Source organism: Schistocerca americana, chromosome 1 (genome assembly GCF_021461395.2).
Source record: "Schistocerca americana isolate TAMUIC-IGC-003095 chromosome 1, iqSchAmer2.1, whole genome shotgun sequence".
Lineage (NCBI taxonomy): Eukaryota > Metazoa > Arthropoda > Insecta > Orthoptera > Acrididae > Schistocerca > Schistocerca americana.
Genome location: NC_060119.1, coordinates 690,044,590 through 690,070,329, shown reverse-complemented (window position 1 = coordinate 690,070,329; position 25,740 = coordinate 690,044,590). Strand labels below are relative to the sequence as shown.

Genomic DNA, 25,740 nt, shown 5'->3' with positions numbered 1-25,740 from the left:
GTCTTGTGGGTATGCATTATGTGTCTTTAATGTAGTTCTTTCCATTGTCTTTTACATTCTCATGCTGATGCTCACTGATGATTTTTCTGGCTTTAAGTATAGTTTCCCATCCCAAGAGCAAGAGGTTGTCCCGAACCTCTGTCCATTACTCTGCCCTCTTTGACAAGGCCAATGGTAGAACAAGGATGACTTCTTATGCCAGAAGTCTTTGGCTGCCATTGTGATGATTTTTATTCAGAATTTAAGCAGTGGCTGTGTTTGATCAAGAACACAGGACATTTTTGATGACTAATCAAAGGCACTACTCCTAGACCACTGGACCAAGGACAAACTTACTAAGGAATAACTGATTACTTAAATGCATCAGCACTTTAAAGGAAAAACAGCCTACTTACACCTATCAAAATAGCAAGCAACTTATTGTTACAGCTTACTGTCTGCAGGATGCATGTGAATTACCATTCTTGATCTTGAGCGTTAACTGCTCAGCTTTCCCTAAGAGACTTTTCCCCATAGGTATGGGCAATATTTAACATAACTGTTAAGATAACACTGAGTCATAACAATTGAGCAAATAAAAAGTTCCACATTGACCTCTATTAAATTTTCAGTATGGTACAATCCATTAGTGTGAAAATGAGTTTTCAGCTTTTACCTCATTCCTGGATAGATACCAAAAAAGTACTCAGTTTTTTGTGCTCTGTGTTTCTTCTTTCTGTTTAAATTTCAGTAATTTTTAACAAATAACTATCATTTGTGTCTTATTCCTGTAATAGTCAGCCTCAGAGTTCTATCTCACAACTTGTTATGCACAGATAACTCCATGGGATCAGAGTGTTATTTGTATATCTGCAATGTATTTGTTCCTTCAGAATGTTCAGTCACTGCTGTTCTGTGTTGCAGCCATGACTCATTAATAGGTCAGCTTGGACAAGGTTTATTCGAAGCTATAAAATATTCATTTCTTTGGTAACAGTTATCAGGGGCAGACTGTCAAACATAGAGTCTTTCCACAGTGCAAGCAGTACCACTACCCCATCACAGAAGCCATGACATGTTTACTGCTCCAACTATGTTGTGCATTCTTGACTGCAGTATTGTGGTTGTAAATGTGTTATGCAACTGTGATATACCATGGAACAGTATAATATAAAAAAATTTACATTCAATTTTTTGTGTATCTGTGTGTGATTGTTAACAATGAACAAAACCCCAGTTATTTGTGGGGGTATTTTTCTATAAAAGATGGAAGTAACAAAATTTCTCACAAGGAAACATCACCAGCCCCTGCAAAAATCTGGGCCATAATTCTCATAGTATACAGTTATGATCTTCCGAACATATAACTTTTAAATTTTGCAAGCACTGGTTGCCTGTCACTCTCTCCACCCCACTGCAGCCAACTAATTCCGCAGCATGAAGTGCTTTACAGCAAAGCTACAACCACAGTCCTCCTATTAGCAGGACGTTAAAGCAAAGGAAGAGGAGGGAAGAGGTGGACACATCTGTTTCATAACAAAACTTTGTTATGAAATGCTGTTCAATAATGTGTCATTTTAATCAAAAAGTAGATAAGCATTATCAGTACAGTACATAATATTCAGTCACATGAACATGTATGTTCAATATTATTTAAAAGTATTCTCGTATTGATATTCTGCAGCTATTTATATGCTTGAAAAGCAAAATGAGTAAACTTAAATAACTGAAAAATAATTATGAAGTTAATTTTTTTATTTGATTTACAGTGTAAGGATGCCAATCACTTCAATGAATAGCACATATTCTGCATATGTACTTGACTTTAATATCTTTAAAATCCAAAGAAAATAATGCACAACAGTGAAGTTAATAACATAATAGTGCTCTGCTACTTCTTTAATGACACTCTCATTTGTTTCATTCATATACACATCATTTGTGAATCACAACATAGAAATGTTTAATGCAGCCAGATCTCTGGCATAAGCTACAGGTTGGAAACCATGCACACTGCCATAATGAACAAAGCAGGTTAATGGTGACACAGCAGTATTCCACAACTCTATTACCCACTACACCATACAATATTTTACTCTCTGGAATTAGGTAGCTGCACTGGGGCTGAGTAAATGACAAACAACCAGTGTACATGAAATTTAAAAGCTGTACATTCGGAAGGCCACAAGTGCATACCATCAGCATTATGGCCCAAACTTTCACATGCGATTGATAACTGGGTCTGATATCTTGCAAGTGTGCTTTTTTCCCCATTAAAATATCAGCTTAAGTTGGTGACTCTTTGATGTTAATGTGATATTTGTGATCATCAAAATGACTAAGTATCCTGAGAAAACATCTGGAGCAAAGTGATCCAACAATAAATTTACCAACTCACAATTAACATTATACTCACATAACCATGAAATCTGTAGAAAAGGTTCTGTTTCTAAAATATAGTTTGTCACTGAATGCAGCATAAATACATTGTTTAGAATCTTAAACCATAATGATTTTCTTAACCATATAAAACACTTAGAAAACACTGTTACAAGAATGTGAACTCTTTTGTTGTATTCAGTGCACTTCATGGCACTTATGGGACATATTAAATAATTAACAGATTTCTGGAACCTATTACTTGGTAGGAAATGGAATGTTATAACCTATTGTTCATAATTAATAGTTTAGTCCATCCCTACTTCCACATCCCTCATGCTCACACAAAATGGCAAGTTGTTTAATTACTTGGAGTGCTGTTGGTGTGAAAGGTTTAAGAAGTTTGCAAATGAGCAGGGAAAAAAAAAGCACTTGTGTGGCCACCAAAAATAGCTTTCACTGGACCAGCATTTGTACATTGTTGCACTGTCATAAGATAAGCATAACAATGAATTATATTTAATATTCATAATAAGAGACACTTGCCACAGAAGTAGAACAGTTTGAAATTTCACTGACAAATCAAACGTATAACATACAAAATGTATTAGTTCTATAAGGGTTATCTTACAAAGAATCAATTATTTGACAAAGATTGAATCATAGAGAAGAAATCACAATGTTTAATAAATTTATGTACTGTAACTGTAATGATATGTTACCTGCATAAAGCAATAGTTTTTCTGCTGGGAAAATTAATCAAAAAGTAACAATCTAGTAAACAAAAATGTGTCTGTCATATGATTGAAGATTCTTTACTCCACAGAATCCTCCAAAATGTGGCAACCAGATCAGTATAGTAGTTCAGGGAAAGTAACTGCATCAAAATGAAGTTATTCTGAATTTCCAAATAACTCATCCTGTTGATCTTGGTTTAAAAATTCCATGATTGTGCTAATAGAAAATTTAGAATGAAATAACAACAATGTGACAAGAATAGATTACTACTCACCACAGAGGGGAGGCATTGACTGGCAGACAGGCACAGTGAATAAAGATTGCTAGATATTATTAGCTATCAGAGTAAGTCCTTCATCAGGTGTAGATGAAACACACACACACACACACACACACACACACACATATTTACATTTGCATATCATAACACACACAAACATCTCCAGTCATCTCCAAGCTCTAAGGCCCTCTCCATTATGCTCTCCAAACCTCCTACAAAGGTTTTCTGCTACTCACCCAACCAACACAATATCCTCCTCTGTTCTTATTTCACCCCTACTTCTAATCAATTGCCCTAAGGCTTACATCCCTGCATGTGAATGTCCGGGGTGGAAGAACAGCAATATGAAAAGCATTGCATGCCACTCACCACTTAGAGGAGCCAGGTAGGTACAATCAAAAGACACTGTGCCAGTATGCAACTCAATGCCTTCTCTACGTGGTGAGTAAAAATCTATCTGTTTCATACTGTTGGGGCTAAGAAACAGCTGGACCACCAGTTGCTAAGCATGTTGCGCAGCTGAATGTGCTTGACATCAATGATTGCTCCACAGTCTGTGCTTTCTGGTTTATTTCTACCAACTCCACTTTTTTTGAAATGCACAGATTACTGGAATCAAAGGGGCTCATTTTTTAGGTTAGAGTCAGGTTACAAATAAAGAGTATTGAAAGAATAATCTTGTGAGCTGTTATTGCAAAATACTTCTCTGATGATTGTAACAGTCTACAGAGGAGAAATATAGATGCATTATCGAGCTACCTGTTAGACAAGAAGAAATAGTTAGTAGAGTGTGTAGATTTCAATGTAAATGAAAAAATAAAAAATTAACTAGAACTATTATTATTTGGGTGTTTCAATCTAATTTCTGTAATCAGTTTTCCAACTTGTGGCCAGCAAAATAGTAAGACACTGATTGACAACTTTTTTACAGGCAATGCTCATGCTGAAAGAATTAATGTGTACCCAACTACTAATGGACTATCTGATCATGATGCACAATTAATGGACAGAAACAGTACGGTACCTTACAACTCTGAGACAAGTTCATACAAGGCAGTGAGGCTTATTAATGAAACAGGGTACAATGTAAGCTGAAAGGGATGGTAAGCTGAAAGGGACAGTAAGCTAAGAGGGATGGTATGGGATGAGGTAGATGTGGGAAGAGATGCTACTGTCAAATTCAGAATTATATAGTAATTTTTTGTGAATATTTGAAAGTGCTTTCCTAAAATATTATCCAGAAGATCCATTAAAAAAAAGTGAGCCATGGATAACTAAGGGAATTATATAATGGCCAGAGTAAGTCAAGATCCAATATTGCTTGCATGCTACAAAAAATGCTGTAGTACTTTGAAGAAAGACATTAAAATGTCCAGAAGTAGGCATTCCCAGACAGAAATAAATAATGCAGATAATAAGATTAAAACAAGTGCACAAGATTCCTCAACAATTAAATAAATGATAATGTTGTGACTGATAATAGTTCACAGGCTGCAAATACTTTAAACAATAACTTTCTAAACATAGCAGGAAATATGATTCAGTTAAAGAAGCAAGAGAATATATTAAAAATATAATTCCACAAAACCTTAAGCAACCAAAAGTAGCACCAACATCTTTCACTGAAATTACTACAATTATAAAAATTCTAAAAAAAAGTTCATATGGAGTTGATGCAATTTCAGACAGAATTCTGAAAAGTTGTTCCAACTTCATCCTATCCTTTGTATATTGTTGAGTGACCTTCAACTTATCATTCAACAAGCAAAATGTATACATTTTGCAGATAATACTAGTGTTATTACAACTCCAATTAAAGGGTAAGCAACAGAAGAGGTCATAAATGATGTTATCCAAAGAATTATTAAGTGGTTCTCTAAAAATGGACTCCCCAAAAATTTTAAAAAAACACTCTACATTCAGTTCTGTACAACAAATAGAGTCATACCAAAAACTGATGTAGCACATGAGCAGGAGTCAGTAAATAGGGTAGAATGCTCCAGATTTTTTGGTGTACATACTGATGAATGCTACTGGAAGAAGCATATTACTGAGCTTCTCAATTAAGTTCAGTGACTTTTGCTCTTCATATTGGAAACAAACAATTCAACCTCCTCACATACCTAACATATTTCCACAAAGTAATGTCTTACTGAATAATTGTCCATGGTGGCTCATCAGTTAGGAAGAAAGTATTGATTGCACGAAAGTGAGCAGTAGGAACTGCATATGATGTTCACCCACAGATGTCATGTTGGTACCTCTTCAAAGAGCAAGACATTTTAACAGCGCTGTCACAGTAGATATGTTTATTAATGAACAAGTCATAAATAATCCATCACAATTTGAGAATACAGTGATGTCCATACACACAACACTAGAGGGAAAATGACCTTTATTACCCATTTTTAATGCTGTCAGTGGTTCAGAAATAAGTTCAATATGCAGCAACAAAAATTTTTGATCTACCCAATAACATAAAAATGTCTGACAGACAGCAAAGCACGTTTTAAATCTAACTTTAAATCATTTCTCCCACACAAATCCTTCTATTCAAATGACTAACTTCTACTTAAAAACTGCCAGAAAAAAAAAAAACATTCAAATGATCTATTGAACACGCAACTAACTGACAGATGGGAACTCACCCTGCAACATATCCTTCATTCCCATAAGCCCCGTCCTCAACCTTTGCTAGTCTCAGTTCTACAACTGCCTCTTTTCTACTTGTCCCTTCTCCATTTTGATTCCCAACCACAGCCTCCCAATACTGCATCTAGCCGCCCACTACTCTACTCCACAGCATCCCTGCAAGCTTCCACAGGCAGCAATATCATCTTCCCCCATCCTTACCCTGCTATCCCCAGGTGGGGTCCTCACCTCATACCTCTTCAGTTCCCCTCTCCCATCTCAACCAAGATCACTACTCACTATTGATGCAGTCAATCAGGTCTTAAGTGTCCCAAGACAACATTGGTCATTTGTATGTGAATTGTATGTGAATGTGTGTGCGTTTTGTTTTGTGTTTGTATGATGAAGGACTTAGGCCAATAGCTATTAATCTCTACCACTCTTTTTTCAATGAGCCTGTCTGCCATTTAATGCGTCCTCTACATGGCATGTCATAATCTATCCTTTTCATACAAGAATTGTGCTATGTTTGTGTCTGCTAAAGCTTTATAAGTGTTGTCACATACTTAAATTATGAAAAAACACATATACAACAAAAAATCAGCACATATATGAAGGAAAATATGAATAGTGGTTGTCAGAAACAGAGAAATAAACTTATGAGTAATAAGATGATTAACGTCACACTTAAAGTTAGTATAACCCAGTGTGGGGCTCCAAATTTGTAAATCTTACTTTTACATTGTTACTGTAACTGTTTCCATATACCATTAGAAACATGTGAAATACGTATGCATGATGATGTTAGGTCAATATCCTTCATGCATAAAGAGTGTTTCATAAACAGTATTTATTTTCATTATTAATTATGTTGTGGCTTGGCTTGTTTAGGGAAGGAGACCAGACAGCAAGGTCATCGGTCTCATCGGATTAGGGAAGGATGGGGAAGGAAGTCGACCATGCCCTTTCAAAGGAACCATCCTGGCATTTAGGGAAATCACGGAAAACCTAAATCAGGATGGCTGGACGCGGGATTGAACCGTCGTCCCCCCGAATGCGAGTCCAGTGTGCTAACCACTGCACCACCTCGCTCGGTAATTATGTTGTGATCTAAGACAGCTGCAATGTAGATGCTCCAGAGTAATTGTATATTTAACTTCTAAATTAATAGTCAATCTATAAATGGACATACCTATGAAAATATTGTGACAACACCAACTGTAAGGACTACAATAAAATTAAATCATTCACAAAAATGGGCCAAGAAATTGCCCCTAAAGGTGGATGAAGCAACACATCCTGGTCAATGGCATAGAATAGAGAAGGCAATGGGAAACATTCCCTTGTGTTAAGGATATCCCAAGTAGAATGCAGCCATAAAAGTTGGCATTAATTAGGATTTAACTACTGATCATAGATCTTGGAAGCCAAGATCTGGCAGAGGAGATAAGAGGCAACTAGGTCATCATCAAGCAAAATCTCTCTAAAATGGAGATGAAGATGGGAACAGGGAATGTATGAATGCTACTGAAAGTATGAAAACTGGACGATGTGACAGATGCGATGAGGAAGAAGAGACAGATACATTATGTCTATGTGAAACAAGGTGGGAGAGAAATGGAGATTTCTACTGTGATGAGTTTAAAGCAATTTAAAGTGGTGGTAAGAAAAGAGGAAAGTATGGAGTGACAGTTGTAATAGGAGTCAAATTATTAAATAATGTTTCTGGTACTTACCATGTCATCGACTGTTTGATGCTGATACAAAAAGAAATAGTGCACCTGTGTACTTGTTAATATTTTCCAACATCGGATCATGACTTGGAAGACGCAGAGACTATGTATGAAGATATTGAAGAACTGACAAAAGGAAAAGATAATGTTACAATAATGGGTGATTTTAATGTCATAGTAGGATCCCATACAGGCAATACAACAGTAGGAAATTTTGGCTTGGGGAAGCAAATGAAATAGGTGAAAATTTGGTAGATTTCTGTAATCAAAATGATATGGTTATTACAAACACACTATTTGAAGTCCCTCTTAGAAGGTATACATGCGAGGTACCAGCCAAAAGGCAACTGCAGTTAGATCATATTAAGGAAGCAAAGATAGAGGAACCAGATAAAATCATGACACAGTTATCTAGGTCCAGACGTAGATAGTGACCACACACCAGTGCTAGCCAAGAGCAACATTAGATTTAAAAGAACCTAGAGATCTGTCAAAAATAAACTGAGAATAGAAGGATTGAAAGGAGAAGCAATAATCATGGTTTTGGAGGAAAAAAAACAATAAAATAGCTAATGAGTGGTGAGTCATACAGTGGAAGAATAAGAAGATGGGGAAAACTGAAGCAACAAGTGAGGATTTAGAAACAAAGAAACTGGAGCCCAGAAAACTTTGGATGACAGAAGAAATACTAAATCTAATTTGGGAATAGAATAAGTGTGGGAAGAAAAACAATGTAGATGACTACAAAAGAATCAGAAATTACATCAAAACCAAATGGAAAGAAGAAAATGAGGAATAAACAAAAAGCATTGCTGAAGAGATAGAAAAAGATCAGAAAAAGGGAAAAGAGGACAAAGTTTATAAGAAAATCGGAGCCCTTCAGTACAAACATACAATGAAATCAGTGGGCCTAACAGTTAAAAATAAAGAGAGAATATTACTGATAGACAATGATGAGTATGTGTTCATTAGAAAGAGTGCATAGAAGAGATGTTTTATGATAAGGACTTCAAGAATGAAAGTAATCTAATTGAAGGCATTAATGAATGTAAAAAAGATGTGGGAGGTCCTACTATCATGAAACATGAATTTGAACATGCACTCTGGAGTCTCAAAGAAGGAAAAGCAACTAGTGTTGATGACATTCCTGCAGATTTGCTGAAAAATTTCAGTAACAACATGAAAAAAAACAATTATTCAGAACAGTAATTGAAAGCTATGAAAGAGGAATCATGCCAGAAGACTCCAGACAACACGTAACCATTACCACACCTAAAACAGAAAATGCAGTTGACTGCACCAGTTACAGAACACTATCAGTGTTATACACAACTCCAAAAAACTCATTAATATAGTTGAAAGCACAAAAAAAGGAAAGGTAGGTAAGTATATTGGAGAAGAGCTATTTGGATTCAGAGAAGGCAGAGGAGGAAGAGAACCAATTTTGACCTTGCACCATTCTGGTCCGAGCTGCTAGTAATTTGTGTTTAAGGTGTTCATGCTTGTGTGAATGAATGAGTGTATGTTTCCTTTTCTGACAAAGACTTTAGCTGAAAGCTAATGTGCAAGCATCTTTTAGTTGTGCCTGTCTGCAACTTAATGTGTCATCTTTATGGTAAGTACAAATCTATCTTTCAGCCTGTAGTTCCCATTGTTTGATTTTGCTATTGGAGAGAAGGATGGATATGAATAGAAGAACGTATGTAACCTTCACCGACTTAGAAAAAGCTTTTGACAATGTAAACTGGGAGCTACTCATTAGGGCTATGAAAAAATAAGACTTGTCTGGAAGGACAGAAGAAAAATTAACTAACTGTATCAGAACCAAAGCACAAAAACAAACATCAATAATATACAGCCGGCCGAAGTGGCCGTGCGGTTCTAGGCGCTGCAGTCTGGAACCGCGAGACCGCTATGCTCGCAGGTTCGAATCCTGCCTCGGGCATGGATGTGTGTGATGTCCTTAGGTTAGTTAGGTTTAACTAGTTCTAAGTTCTAGGGGACTAATGACCTCAGAAGTTGAGTCCCATAGTGCTCAGAGCCATTTGAACCATTTTTTGAATAATATACAGAAAGAGGCAAATTTTAGAAAAGGAGTTAGACATGGATGTCTCACATTCCCATATTGTTTCTTTGAGGAAGCTATTCAGATTGTGAAGGAGAATACAAAAGGAATAAGAGCCAATGATGAAAGGATAGATTTATTAGATTTACTGATGTCATTTGGGTAGTTGCAGGCTCTGAAAAAGAAAGGAAAGTATGTTGGAACTCCTATAATACACTCTTAAACAATGTAAATTAAAAGTGAACAAACAGAAAACAAAAGTAATAGTAGTATGGAAAAATATTGGAAAAATTAAAACAAATATAAAAACTGATGTGATCATAGTTGGCACATGAAACCTTTTTTTGTAATCACAGAGGACAACAGATGCTTAATGGAAGTGGAGACAAGGGTAGCACTGACAAACCAGTCATTATTATTAAGAAAAATATTTTAACCAACAAACATACAAACACAGATGTCAGAAAACCCCTTGCAAAATCATCTGTATGAAGTATACTGCTGCACGGAGGTGGAAGTTGGACTCTGGGTAAATTGGGAAGGAATTAACATGAAGCTGCTGAATGTTAATATGGGGGAAAATGACAAGAATGAGCTGTTTAGAAAGAAAAGCCAACATGGAACCTGGAAGTCTTAATGGAAGTAAATGAAGAGAGAAGATTATATTAAAGGAAACAGAAAAGAGAGAAATAAAATTTATTGGATATATCATTAGGAAGAATACCTTTATCATTATTGAGTGAGATGGCAACACATTGTACACCCATTTGGGAGGAAGATTGTTCAAACCCAGGTCCGGTCATCCTGACTTAGGTTTTCTGTGATTTCCCTAAATCTCTTCAGGCATATGCCGTGATAGTTCCCTTGAAAGGGCACGGCTGACTTCCTTCCCTGTCCTTCCTAATTCGAAGAGACGAATGATCTTTCTGTTTGGTACCCTCCCCCAAATCAACCAACCAAACTTTATCATTGATATTCTTGGAGAGTAAGTGCTAGGAAAGAAAGGAAGAGGACAGCCTTGGATGAATTATAAGGCACCAAGAAGAGATAGGATGTAACAGCACATAGAAATGAAATGACCAGTCATTGACAGAGAGAGTGGTTGCACCAACAAGGCATTAACCTTTAGAACATGTGTATCACAAAAAGTTAAAGGTAGAACATCACAAATTTACAACACCGAATGTAGACAGAATATAACTCAAAGGACCAAGAAAAGCAAATAATGATTATGAACAAGCCACAGTACAGAATAAAGTGAAGAAATCTGAAATATTACCATTTTCTTTTGTGAGATGCCAGAAGAAGAGCATTCGCATGATCTGAGCTGGAAAAAGAGGGAGGAGGAGGAGGGTGAGGGTGGCGGTTGGGAGGGTTTCACATTAATTTCATGGTGAATTACACTGGTCCACAAATTTTCACTTTTTTTTCTTTCCTTTTTTTTCTTTTCTTTTTTCTTTTTATTTTTTTATTTTTTTGCAATGCAAAAGCATTGTGACAAGGGCCCCTCTGCCACAAGTGAATGAGGTGGGCACTTCTGGAACAATTTGGCAACACTCGTTTACACCATGACTCATGTTTGAACTATCCAGTCATGTGAGCACTGTCAAATATAGAAACCAGATGCTATTTCAGTTGTCATTTGTCACAGGTGAGTACTCTTGTGCTGAATTAGTTCACTTGTTACTTGAATGAGTGACATGATGATTGACAGAGAGTGTATGTGAGGTGAAGTGTTTCAAACTGAAGAATTGTGTTACTGTGCACCAGTATGCTTTCATAAAAAATGCCCTGCATCATCAGTAACAAACCTGATAACTTTTGTTATGCTTGTGCAGATGTTATTTGTGGTTTATGAAGGTGACAATTGACTAAAGCAGTGAAAGAAGCATATGCCTTGTATTTTCCATGTTGTGTTGGAGGCCAAGATAAATTATGAGCTTCACAAGTGTGTTTCACTTCATCTTCATGTACACTGAATGCTTCGATGGATGGAAAAAGTTTCCACAGAGTTTGCTATGGGTGCTAGGTAGAGTGAATCCACAAATCATGCATTGGATTTGTTACTTCTGTATGGTAGCTCCCTTGAGGAAGGGAGTCAATACCAAGAGGAAGATGAATATTCAATACCCTGGCATGCCATCTTTCATTCGCCCTGTGGCTCATGGTAAAGGATTGCCAGTTCCTGTTCCCTCATGTGTACCACAAGCATTGATAGCAATGATGCTGAGCTGACACACATAGCCAAAAAAGTTCAATCATTTCTACATTTACAACATCACAATCTGGAGAACCACACAAAATCCCACAGTGTGAACTCAGTTATCTGATTAGGGATTTAGAGCTTCCAAAGTGTAAAGCTGAACTCTTGCCTCATGACTGCAGCAGTGGAATCTCCTATGACACAGTGTGTCTGTGTTTTGACACCATCAGAGAAAGCTTGAGTGTCACTTTAATGCTGAAGGTGACATTAACTCCCCCCTCCCTGCCGTGACACTGACTTTTTGCTGGAAGACCTAAACATTACACACAAAGCAGACAAGTGGAGACTATTTATAGATGGCTCTCAAACAACACTAAAGGAAGCACTGTTGCTCAATAGCAATGAAAGACCATTCTTCCCTGTTGCATGTGCTGCCTCAGCTAAAAAAGTTATACTACGTTGAACTCCATTGCAAACTGTGTTAATTACAATAAGCATGAATGGCTAGTATGTGGATATTTCAAATTTATTGTGATGCTGTTGGGTTTGCAAAAGGGTTACAGTAAGTATTGTTGCTAGTTGTATGACTAGGACAGTCGCACAAGAGAAAGAAATTACACAAAGAGGGAATGGCCTCCACAAACAGATCTGGTGCCAGGTCAAAAAATATTGCTGAAGAACCTCTAGTGAGTCAAACAAAATTGACCTCTCCAGCCCCCTCCGATTGCATGTTAAGTTCGGAAACATCACAGCATTTGTTAAGACTGTTCACATGAATGAAGCCACATTTCATTATTTTTGTAAGAAGTTTCCATGATTCAATACAGAGAAGATCACAAAGGGGATATCCATTGGTTCACAGATATGCCAACAATTGGGCAACACACAGTTTGAGTTCACCCTAAGTCCTGATTAGCCGCATGAGTATAATTTTTTCTATGATGTGACAACTTTATTCTTGGGAAACAGGAGAGCTCAAAATTAAAACGACGTTGTGGATGAACTCATTCATGCTTACAAGATCATTAGCTGCTACAAGATCATTAGCTGCAACATAGTCCTGAATATGCAGTTCCTTACCCCCACCTCAATGTGTTCCCACAGAACTGTGGTGCATTCAGTGATGAGCACCAGGACATTTCTCTCATCAAGTAGCAGTACACAGGGCAGTGGATTACTGCTATGTTTGTTGATTTCTGATGAATGTTACAGAGAGATGCTCAATGGTGCAAATAAACCAGGTAAGTTCAATTAATGTACATATCCTACTGATTACACTAGCACAATACATAAAACATAAAGTCCCAACTTACTTGTATCACTGAGCTAGGAGATAATAATCATGAAATTCACGTTCATCTATAAAAACCATTTACTTTGGTTTCTGCAAAAAAAAATCCACTGTGGACAAGTGTTATGAAATATTTGAGAGTTCATGACAAATGACTTTGGATATTCTAGGTGGTATTCTATACCAGCTGCTTGTTTTGGCTTTTTTTAAAACTGATACCTGATACTGGATAACTGTTGGTGCAGGATGCAAGGGAGTCTGGTTTACAATGATTTCTTTTTCTGGGGGCAGGGGGCAGCAGTTGCACTTTGCTGGAAATACCCATGGAACAGAAATATGGTATATGATTTCTAGCCCCTATTCTGAAAAGTAGCTATTCTGAAACCAAATTTGATACTCCAGTAAAAGATTAAGAGGACTAATTACTGGCTAAGTTAATTAGGTAAAGTCATTACAGACATTATAGAAAAGAAACAAACTCACATTGCAATAAAACAAATAGAACTTACATCAATTAATATGTGCAGTGCTATCATTCACTGACACTAGGGTGAGAACTTAAAAAAACACTGGATTTACAAAAGTGAAGGTGATGGGTACCAGTATGTTGCAATGAAAACATGAGCCAGAAATGAGGTTATACAAAAGCTTGGCCCAAAGCAACAGCAAGAGCAGTATGTTGTCCTGAATGGGGTGACTTCAACAAAAACAAGTGTAACTTCAGGTACGCCCCAGGGCAGCATAATAGGTCCGCTGCTTTTAACAATTTGCATAAACAATCTGGTTGATGGTATTGACAGTGGCATTAGACTGTTTGCCAATGATGCTATAGTCTACAGGAAAGTAGTATCACACGAAAGTTGTGAACAAATCAATGAGGATTTGCAGAAAATAAATGCTTGGTGTAATGACTGGCAATTATCTCTCAATATTATTAAGTGTAACCTACTGCACCTAACAAGGCAGAAATCCCCATTAATGTACGAGTACAAAATAAATGCCCAGTCTTTGGAAGCAGTAACATCCATCAAGTATGTGAGTGTGACTATTCAAAATGATCTCAAATGGAATGATAAAAATACACAAGTCACGGGAAAGGCGAAGTCTAGATAGCAGTTTATTGGTAGAATCCTGAAGCGATACAGTCCTTCAACAAAGGAAATTGCTTACAATATGTTGGTTCATCCAGTCTTAGAGTATTGTTTGTCTGCATGGGACCGTGACCAGTTGGTTCTGATTCAAGAGATTGAGAAGGTCCAAAGAAGAGTGACAAGATTCACAACTGGTACATTTAGCCATCACAAGAGTATTACAAATCTCATAGAAAGTTTGTAGTGGGACACACTTGGAGATAGATGACACACTAAACAGTGGAGACTGCTCACTAAATTCTGAAATCCGATCTTCGGTGAGGATGTAGAGCACATATTATTACCACCAACTTTCAAATCATGCAATGATCACCATTCAAAGATAAGGGAAATTAGAGCTCATACTGAGGCATTCACAGTCGTTTTTCCCTTGCGTGATCTGCGAGTGGAACAGAGGGGCTGAAATATGACTTTGGCACAAATTGTGCCCTCAGCCACACACCGCTTGGTGGCTAGTAGAGTATTTATGTAGATGTAGATGTATTAATTTAAAGATAAAAAAAAAAATGAGGATTTGTGTCAGACGAGGAAACCTAACTACGAATCTCAAGTTTTTCAAGGGAATAAAAACCAATAGTTCACCATACACACTTAGTTCTTTCTAAAATTTTACATATCTGAAAAATAATGCACAGCAGAAAGTCTGAGTTCAAAAAAAGGTGAAAAAGTACTGAAAAGTGATGAAACTGTAAGGTGAAAATATTTTCATTTTCACACACTGTTAATGATTTCACAGTAGGCTCAAAAGATCCCTATGACACATCACAAAACAGAACATAGAACAACTGCTGGCACATAGTTAGAAAACTTAATGAAGTAATGACACTATGCTGCTAAGCTAATGAGAAAGAAGAACCTCAATTGTTTACATGTAGATAGCTTTCTAATCTGAATAAGAAACAAATATAAAAAATGCTGATATTTGCAATGAAAGAGCACAAAAATTGTGGGATATAAAACAAGTGATACATAATCAAAAAGACAAGTCAATAGTTAATTAAAAAAGGAAACTGTAAAAACTTGAGTTGTTAAGAGAAATCATAACAAGATCACTATGAAATTTTCTATTTGTACTAAGAATATGAGAAAAACAAATGAACTTGGTAAATCTCTGTGGACTGAAATATCCTGGACCAAAGCACAAGTTTTAAACTGGATATCTCATACTACTGAAGTGAGGAGAGATCCCCAAGTGGATTAGGAAGTTCCTTCAACATGAGCACAGAGGCTGGAGGTGAACCACAAATTCCATATACAGGCCAAACTACTTGAAGAATACCACAGTACTTCAGTTCATAACACACTTTCAGCTTTACACATATAAAAAATGCATCACAACTGGGCAAGGTGGCACAGTGGAGGGACAGTGACCTGATACGTGGGAGGAGTATATTTTAAATCCTTTGTGACAACTCTTCTTTTTGTTCCCTACATTTTTCCTGAAATCAGCTGAGGAGAGTATTGGAATGGCTTCTCTAACAACATGATGGTCAATTCCTTTTCCACTCAACCAAGTTAGACTTTTTTTTCATTTACAACCACTGTAATCTCTGGTTCTCCTCTAATTCTCACCAACAAATGATATAATAAATGTTATTACATTTCTTGCCATTTGGAAAAACGTTAAGAGAAATGGAAGATACCTGGGAACCACAGAACAACAATATAGTTAAGTATCTAATGAATAAATTCAGTGGAGAAACAGGATCAGGTATGGATACGTGAGTGGGTTATGTGCACAGATATTGAGAAAAGTGTTAGTCTTCTGAAGTCAGTATGTTAATATTTTGCAATAGAGAATTCTGCATAATGGTGAATATTGGGGCTCAGTTTCATAGCATAGCATCCAGAATTATTGTGTTAGGAAGTAAGTCCATTTGGTCATCCATTATAGAAGGGGTCTGTAACAAATACTGTACAACAACAAGCAGCAGCACTAAAAATTTATAGAAACACAACTGTTTCAAAAGACATTGACACCATTGTCTCATCTTCTCATACTGCTTCAATTTCTGTGTCTGGAAACAACTGATATTACAATTGGAAAACCTGAATGATAGAACATCAAACAGAGTTACATCGGAATTCAATTTAAAGGTAACTTTTTATACAAAATGGACAATATATATTTCAGTGTGGTGCTCTGGCCTCACAAACTGGGCCTGGTTGTAGTGGAATGTGTACTAAAAAACATAGGTATGTGACAAACATAAGAACTGCTGTTAAAAATGAGTGATAGTGAGAAAGATGAATTATGAACTAAATTCAGTTTGTGGCATCCACTAATTTTCTTTAATGAACCATGTATTACTAGTAACAGGAGTTCTTTCTTCATGGAAGTCTTTCTTTATTAAGTTGTAACTCCTCATTATTTTAAGATAATTAATTCCCATGAGACAGATGTGAACATAAATACAAAAATATGAGTATAGAGACTGAGAGAAATCGTTTTCTTTAAGCTATATGTAAAACTGTTTTATTTTAAAATAGGAACTCGAGGCTTTCTTCCATATAACATTATTTTAAGCAACAGTATCTCAAGAAAAAATGCTTTATTGGTATCAAAGTAGTGTCTTGACACTTTCAGTGAATTTAAGATGATTATAATATGACACTGCAAGGTCCTGGTTGGGATACAAATAATGAAAGGAGTAAACGTAATTACCCAACATATAATCAAGGCACTAAGCAGTTGCAGGAAGCTGCGCGGGATTAGCTGAGCGGTCTAAGGTGCTACAGTCACGGACTGTGCGGCTGGTCCCGGCAGAGGTTCAAGTCCTCCCTTGGGTATGGATGTGTGTGTTTGTCCTTAGGATAATTTAGGTTAAGTAGTGTGTAAGCTTAGGGACTGATGAACTTAGCAGTTAAGTCCCATAAGATTTCACACACATTTGAACATTTGAGTTGCAGGGACACAAACAGTACCGAAGATGTTGCTGAGCCTATGTTTCTTAGGTTCAAATAATGACTGTGCCTGAAAGTTCAGCATCATTGTCAGTCTTGTTTACATAGCTTTTGATCACTCAATGCCTTAAGTGCACACTATTTACATTACTCAAAATGATTATAGAGATAATAAGAAATTTTATGTCATAAACACTATCACATAATAAATTAATTGAAGATCCACATTGTTAGGCTGCATCATATTCCCTGCAGACTTACATACAAACTAATTGTTTTAATTTACTTTACTTACCACAGTTCTCGGGAGCTGTCATTGCCTGCAGCATCCTAAATGAACGAGAAGGAATACAACCTCCAGTATATTTCTTAGGCTCCTGAACTTGTTGCTCAGATGGTGGAATATATGGCTGAGGAGATTCTGCAGAAGCACACAGATGAAATGTATAGTATCTCTGGTATTTATAAAAGATAATCATTTTATTTTATTTTAAGGCAAATTAAGATTAAAGACATTAATTTCTTAATCTGTGGCAAAATCAGCACTGATGATTAAACAGTGGCATGTAATTACATCCATCCTAAACAATGTACAACATACCTGTTGCCACAGACCAACATCTACCACTGAGTTTATTTCAGGACTCTGCTTGATGATATGATACCTGCTTGACAACAGCCTATCAGAAGGAATTGGCTATATTCCTCCACAGACACCCAACATCCAGCAGAGCTACAGCTGCCACGAAAAAAGGAAGCTCTACCTATGTTATAGTAAGTAGCTGAAAATATTCTATAACAGGTAACTTACTACATTTTAAAGTATATACTTCAGTACTTTTGAAATCATGAACAGCTGTGTTGACAAAACACCAAATGGCATTTTGAAATGAAACATTTATTTGAAAAACCACAAAAGCATGACAATACCCCAATACTGTCTGTGTAAAACAAAAACACACTTTACATCACAGACAGCCATTATACACAACTGCCAAACCAAAGAACAAAATTACGATGACCTGTGAAAGACAACTTCCAAAAATTACTAGTACACACACACACACACACACACACAGATATATATATATATATATATATATATATATATATATATATATATATATATATATATATATATATATACCTGTCCTTTTCCCCCCTAAGGTACGTCATTCAGCTCCCGGGATTGGAATGACTCCTTACCCTCTCCCTTAAAACCCACATCCTTTCGTCTTTCCCTCTCCTTCCCTCTTTCCTGATGAAGCAACCTTGGGTTGAAATTTGTGTGTGTGTTTGTGTGTTTTTTATTGTGTCTATCTACCAGCACTTTCACGTTACAGCATCTTTGTTTTTTACATATATTTTCATATATCCTGCCCTGAAATGAGATCCATCTTTCATGAAATCCTCCCCACTCCACCAAGAGTGTCTTTCCGCCGTCCACCTAACCTTAGTAACTTCTTAGTTCATCCCTATGAAATCCGCAAACCACCTTCCCTACCCTCTGGCTCCTACCCTTGTAACCGCCCCCGGTGTAAAACCTGTCCCATGCACCCTCCCACCACCACCTACTCCAGTCCTGTAACCTGGAAGGTGTACACAATCAAAGGCAGAGCCACGTGTGAAAGCACCCACGTGATTTACCAACTGACCTGCCTACACTGTGACGCATTCTATGTGGGAATGACCAGCAACAAACTGTCCATTCGCATGAATGAACACAGGCAGACAGTGTTTGTTGGTAATGAGGATCACCCTGTGGCTAAACATGCCTTGGTGCACGGCCAGCACATCTTGACACAGTGTTACACCGTCCGGGTTATCTGGATACTTCCCACTAACACCAACCTATACGAACTCCGGAGATGGGAACTTGCTCTTCAATATATCCTCTCTTCCCGTTATCCACCAGGCCTCAATCTCCACTAATTTCAACATACACACAAAATTCAAGCTTTCGCAACAAACTGTTGCCTCATCAGGAAAGAGGGAAGGAGAGGGAAAGACGAAAGGATGAGGGGTTTTAAGGGAGAGGGTAAGGAGTCATTCCAATCCCGGGAGCGGAAAGACTTACCTTAGGGGGAAAAAAGGACGGGTATACACTCGCGCACACACACACACACACACATATCCATTCTTTTCAAGCTTAATGCCATCTGTAACTGTCAATTTAAGATACCTGAATATTCACTTGAGGAATGCAAATTGTGCCTATGTTGGCAAGTCTTGAACTCTCAATGCAACATTAACAGCATGTGGTAAATTTGGTCTTATACCTTGTGTCGAATACATACAACTTCCAACTATTTCTTGATAGAGTTTATTGTTATTAAGAGGAGGTGACTCACCCAGTATCCATCCTGGTTCAATGGGTAAAAATAATGGTTTTGCATCCATCACACTATATTTCTCTAAAATTCTCTTCACATAAGCAGACTGATTTTTTTGAATACAATTGTCAAATTTCTTGATTTGTAATCCCAAGAATCAATCAACCTTTTCTACAGTGATCTGGAAACGTTTACCCAACTGTTCAATAAACTTAGTTGTTGGATCATTAGAGCCTATGGAAAATCCATCATAAACATAAACCAGCAATACCAAGTTTTTAACATAAAACATTCATGGATCTGAACAGCTCTCCCACAAATTACATCCATTAAGAAATTTAACAATACATTTATACCAGCATTTCATGTTTGATTCCCAGACAGGTTGGAGATTTTCTCCACTCATGGACTGTGTGTCATATTGTCCTCATCATGATCTCATTATCACTGAAATGCAAGTGGCCCAATTTGGCATCGCCTGCAATTTGACTTGCAACTCGGTGGCCGAACTTCTCCGGATGGCATCTCCCGGCCATCAACGCCACACAATCATTTCATTTTCATTTCCTCAGTAATTTACACATACATCCAGTACCATCATCAAAGCCTTCTGGTTCTTACATGTATATTTCCTCCTTCAGAATACCATTGAGAAATGCTGTCCTCAGATCAGATTGCCTTATGCACCAATCACGCTGAATTGCAACACTAAATACAGCTCTAATCATCTCAGATCTTGCAACGGGGCTCAACATAATCTGTTCCAAAACACTGAGTATATCCTTTTGTTACCAGTCTAGTGTTATATCAAACTGCCATTTTACTTGCATTTAATTTTGTAGTAAATAACCATACATTTTTAACCATCTTTTGTGTTTTAGTTCTGTGAACTAGTTCCCATGTTTCATTTCCTTTTAGAGCACTCATTTCTTCCTCCATTGCTTTCTTCCATTGATCAGAATTTTCTGACTAAACTGCTTCTTTATAGTTCCTTGGTGTGTCACAAAGAGGCATCAGTCTTGGTTGGTGGGCAGAATCTTTACAGTAACATGATGGTTTCCTCAAATTTCGCTGGCCAGGGTGGCCGAACATTTCTAGGCGCTACAGCCTGGAACCGCGCGATCACTACGGTCACAGCTTCGAATTCTGCCTCGGGCATGGATGTGTGTGATGTCCTTAGGTTAGTTAGGTTTAGGTAGTTCTAACTTCTAGGGGACTAATGACCTCAGAAGTTAAGTCCCATAGTGCTCAGAGCCATTTTTTGAACCTCAAATTTCACCGTTCACATAAATTATAGCTTCCTGTGTCTTCATTTCCTGCTTATAAGCTACTCACAACCTATCTTTCAGTATCATACAGATGATTATTAACCCTTTCATCAGTTATTGCTACATCTTGCTTCATAAAATTCCACTGACTATCCTTTTCAAAATCAACATTTTCAAGTTCACTCTCTGTAACATTTTCATCTACATCTGATATATGAATATCCTTTTCTGTCTCTTGAATAACTGGTTTCTGTTATTGTTTCCAGCTGAATTTTACATCTCTGCATGTATACACAGACATCTTTTCAGGAAAATAAACACAGTATCCACAATCATCATAACCAACCACATATCCTTTTAAAGATTCAGCATCAATCTACTTCTGTTTTTGTGTAGGAATCCACGCACGGCATTCTGTTTCAAATATCACAAATTATCCAAACGACCTTCCCTCTTCAAGAATATTTCAATTGGAGTTTTATCTTTAATCTTTTTGGGACCAGACCGATTCAAAGTGTATGTTGCAGCCAAACAGCCTCTAGCAACAATGCTTTTAGTAGGTATTCAGTAGAGCAGAACCAAGATGTATTCTATTTTGTCACTCAGCAACTCCATTCTGCTGAGGAATATATGGTGCAGTAATTGAATGTTTCGTTCCAATTAAGCCATTTTTATCATGGAACTCTTTGCCACCATCTCTATTTAATTACTTCACAGTAACATCAACTTGAGTCTTTATCATTTTAATGAACAGTGGTAATTTTTCTTTAACTTCATCTTTGTGTTGCAAAAGGTATGTTACTCTAAAATTGGTAAAATCATCCTTGAAAGCAGCAAAGTATTGATGGCCTTGCAAATCATTTTCTCCATCTGGTCCACAAACATCTGCATAAACTAATTCTCCAGGTTTAGTGGGTTTCTGTGTTCTTTTGTCAGATGCTAGCCAGTGATGTTTACCATAGACACATCCCTCACAAAAGCTACTGTCAATCTTTGTATCTATACCACAATCCTTCAAAAACTGGTGCACATAGGTTTCATTTTGATAATCCATTTTTACATGCCACCTCTGTAAAGTCTCATCAATTTCAGCAACAACACACGACTTGTCTTGACGAACAACCTTCACAGCTAAACGATAAAGCTCATTTTCACCACTGGATGTAGCAATCGCAATAGGAATATTGTTTTTGGAAAATACCCACAATTTGCCATCATTTTTGATTATTTGATTTATTCCTTGTTGTGCTGCCACACACTGTTGGATGGCTTGCAGAGTATAAATGTAGATGTAGAAAGTAGATTACAGCATCCATCAGGACAAAACCAAGTATCTTCAAAATATTGTTCTGTCCATTTTTGACCATTGAAAACCCATACATCAATACGACCTGTGCTAAATGCTTCAATCTGCACACCATTATTGGCACTATTCATCTCCCTCAGAGTTTCAAATGGTTCATACGTAGTGTACCAATTACACTGCTCTGTTATGTGATGTGTCGCACCACTGTCGATGTACCACACATCAGAAAAATTGTTGTATCCCACCATTAAAACTTTTCTCTCAGTTTTTGAAGTAGGCCTATCTGTACAACTACAACTTCCTGAATGTTCCACTGCTGTTACACCTTTTGACAACATAGCACAATCTTCTCTTTTGCCTGTCATAGTACTTGCGTTTGACCACTGACCCTTTTTCTTACTCATGAAACTAACCAATCTGTTTTACACTGTTTTGATAAGTGAGTTGCTTTACCACATGGAAAGCATTTTCTGTCTTAATTCCTTTTACAAAGAGATGTTTTTAATGTATCAGATTCAGATGAAGACTGATGGTGTCTTGATTGCTGTTTGTTAATCTTCATTTTCGACATCATTGCTGTAGCTACACTTTCATCTCCATGGTGTGTTATTGTCACTTCATAATTTAATCACAATTTTTGTGACTTATTCCATGTCTTATCTTCAGCAGGTAAATCATGCCATGCAATATAAATGTAACTGAACTCTGCAGGCAAAGTTTGCAAAAATCAAGCTGAGACGTCACCATCATCAATCAGCTTGTCTAACAATGTCAATTGAATTTGTTCTTAATCAAGTTTGCTTGAATGGCCTTGCATACAGGGTAACCAACTTAGCATTTTTGTCACTAGATTTAGCGTTTTTTAATTCAGTCTGGTGATAAGATTTTTAGTTTTGTGACATGCTTCATTTCTGAACATTTTAAAAGCATTCCCGCGACTAATTTGGAGTTTTTTGAAACAATGATAGTAAATTGTACGTTAGTTTGACATGAAATGTGAAGAAATTGTTGGAATGAATTTACCATTCCTTGTTAGCATCCACAAAATATCAGTGTTACTGACATGGTAGATATTTATTACAAGTACTGTGTTAATGTTTCCAATATACCAGTATTTTGATATATCACTGTTCAATATCCAAAATTTTTCCTGGGATTCCCTACCCTATGGCTTATCATGACATTGAAATGACAATAACAAAATCAATGTAGTTCTCCATTTGCACTTTTAAGAAGCTGGTTAATGATAGTCACTTTTTAATAAATTCATTGAACTGTTTAAGACACAGTACCTGCAAAGACTTCAAGCAGATTGGCTAAAAATTGAACACTACAAAAAGTGGTTGTGTAAAGTGGAGGGAGATGATGCAAAGTGCTGTTGTAAGTATTGTAAAGTGCAGTTATCAGCTAAATTAAGTGATTAACGAAGCATATGAACACTAACAAGCACATAAAAGTGGAAGTACCTTATTGTTTTCCATATGTATTACCATTCAAACCAGTGAATCTTGAAACAAAAGTTTCATTATTCACTGGAAAGCACTGTTCTTTCACAGTAACTGACCACATGTGTGAACTCTGTAAATCGGGTTTTACGGATACCAGGAGTGTGAGAGAACTTAAGATACACAGAATAAAATGTTCTGCTACCATTTTCAATGTCACAGGACCATATTTTGAGGAATATTTGTTAAAATATATTGGTGGTGGGGGTTACAACTTAGTGACTGATGAAATTAATGATTATTCATTTATGAAGTCATTAATTATAGCCATCATGTACAATTCAGAAACAAACTCAAAGCATTGCTACAACCTACTTGCAGATAATACAACTAAATGAATGTGTTGCTGACTCTCTTATCTCAAAGACTTGTATAAAGGATGGAGGTTTGAATTTTGCAAAATTAGTAGCAATTGGGACCAACAGTGCATTGATAATGATTGGTATCAAAAATGGCGTGAATGACAGTCAGAAAACTGAATTATTTCACTTGCAGTTAATTAGATACATGTGTCATTCTCTGCAACAAGCAATTTCCTGTACTACTGTAGAATTCCTTCCTAGGAACTTTGATTTTCTACTCAGAGAAACCTAAAACTTGATCTCCCATTCATCAGTTAGACAAGTTATATAGAAGCAGCTGTATGGAGCAATTAATGACCAAAAACTGCCTTTGAAAATTGTGAATGTAAGTTGTCTTAAATCCATTGTTGGGATAGTAAATCAACTACATAGTGTTTTCCTGGCCCTAATTTCGCCTGACAAATGTCTCAGTACTACAAAAAAGTTTGTAATTGATATAGCAAAACTGTTTACAGACGATAAAGACATATTAACAGCTACTAACTTACAGTGGAATAATTTACACAATGTACAATAGGATGAAGTGGATGACTGTGTTAAATTTTGGGTAGAAGTATATTGTTATAGAAACTCTGGAAGAGAAAATTCTTTCCATGAACTGGCAAATATCACCTCAAGTGTGTTGTCACTCCCAAGTTCTAATGTAAATGTTGAGCATGTGTTCAGATTTGTAAACAATACAAAATCAAATGAAAAGAACAAATTGAAAATTGAGCCATTGCATTATATATTGTGCATAAAACATGAACTAAAAATGGAAGGCAAATGTTGCCATTCATGTGAACTGCCGAAAGAGATGTTGCAAAAGATAGAGACCACCATTGGTACTCTCAACAATCATCATAAGCTTCAGAACAACTTCAGCTACAGTCTCTGAAGAGAAGATAAACAGCAAATACAAGAAAATATAATTGAGCATGAGGGGGTGATGGCAGAGCACAACAGTATGTTTAATCAAGGTACCTATGTTTAATTTTAAGTTAGTGAAGCATAAGTAGATTTTTAACAGGCATTTGTCTACCTGTTTACTTAATTCTGTACTGGTATATTACACATTTTTACATGTTTTATAACACATTTCAGGCATCATTTTTTAATTGTTTTGTTATATGCATGTTACAGTTGTCATTTTTCCCACTATTATGAATACTAGTGTTGTGTTTTACATAGGTTTATTCTTTTTACATTTTTGATAATATTGGTGTCCTATACAAAACACAACACCAGTATTGCAAATAGTGGAATAAACAATACCAGTATTACCAAACTATTTGCAATAGTCATATGATGTTTTACATAGGTTTGTTCTTTTCCATGTTTTTATTGTTTTTATCAGTTTTTGTTTTTAGTTCCTCCCCAACCAAAACCCCCTTACTTCCACGTCTGTCCCATTGATTTTATTTCATTTATCCACAGATTCTCATTTTCTAAAATTTTTTGGTTGTATAAGGTTGTATCACATGAATGGATTTACATTATCTACATCTGTATCATCTCTTTTCCATGTTTCATTGCTTTGTTTCTCATATCAGAATGCATTACCAGTGTACGATCACAAATTTTGTTCATGTGATGTAACTCTAAGGTGCATATTCGCTGTGCTACACTTCTT

At 36.6% G+C, this 25,740-nt stretch overlaps 1 protein-coding gene across 6 annotated transcripts in view; it reads right to left on the bottom strand.

Annotated features, from left to right (window-relative positions):
- Positions 1–25,740, bottom strand: part of LOC124609172 — a 754,237-nt gene that overhangs the window by 40,310 nt on the left and 688,187 nt on the right. For all 6 annotated transcript variants that reach the window (XM_047140052.1, XM_047140049.1, XM_047140053.1 and 3 more), the window contains one exon: positions 17,650–17,775. In XM_047140052.1, the coding sequence (XP_046996008.1) occupies positions 17,650–17,775 (126 nt within the window). The remainder of the gene's footprint in view (positions 1–17,649; positions 17,776–25,740) is intronic.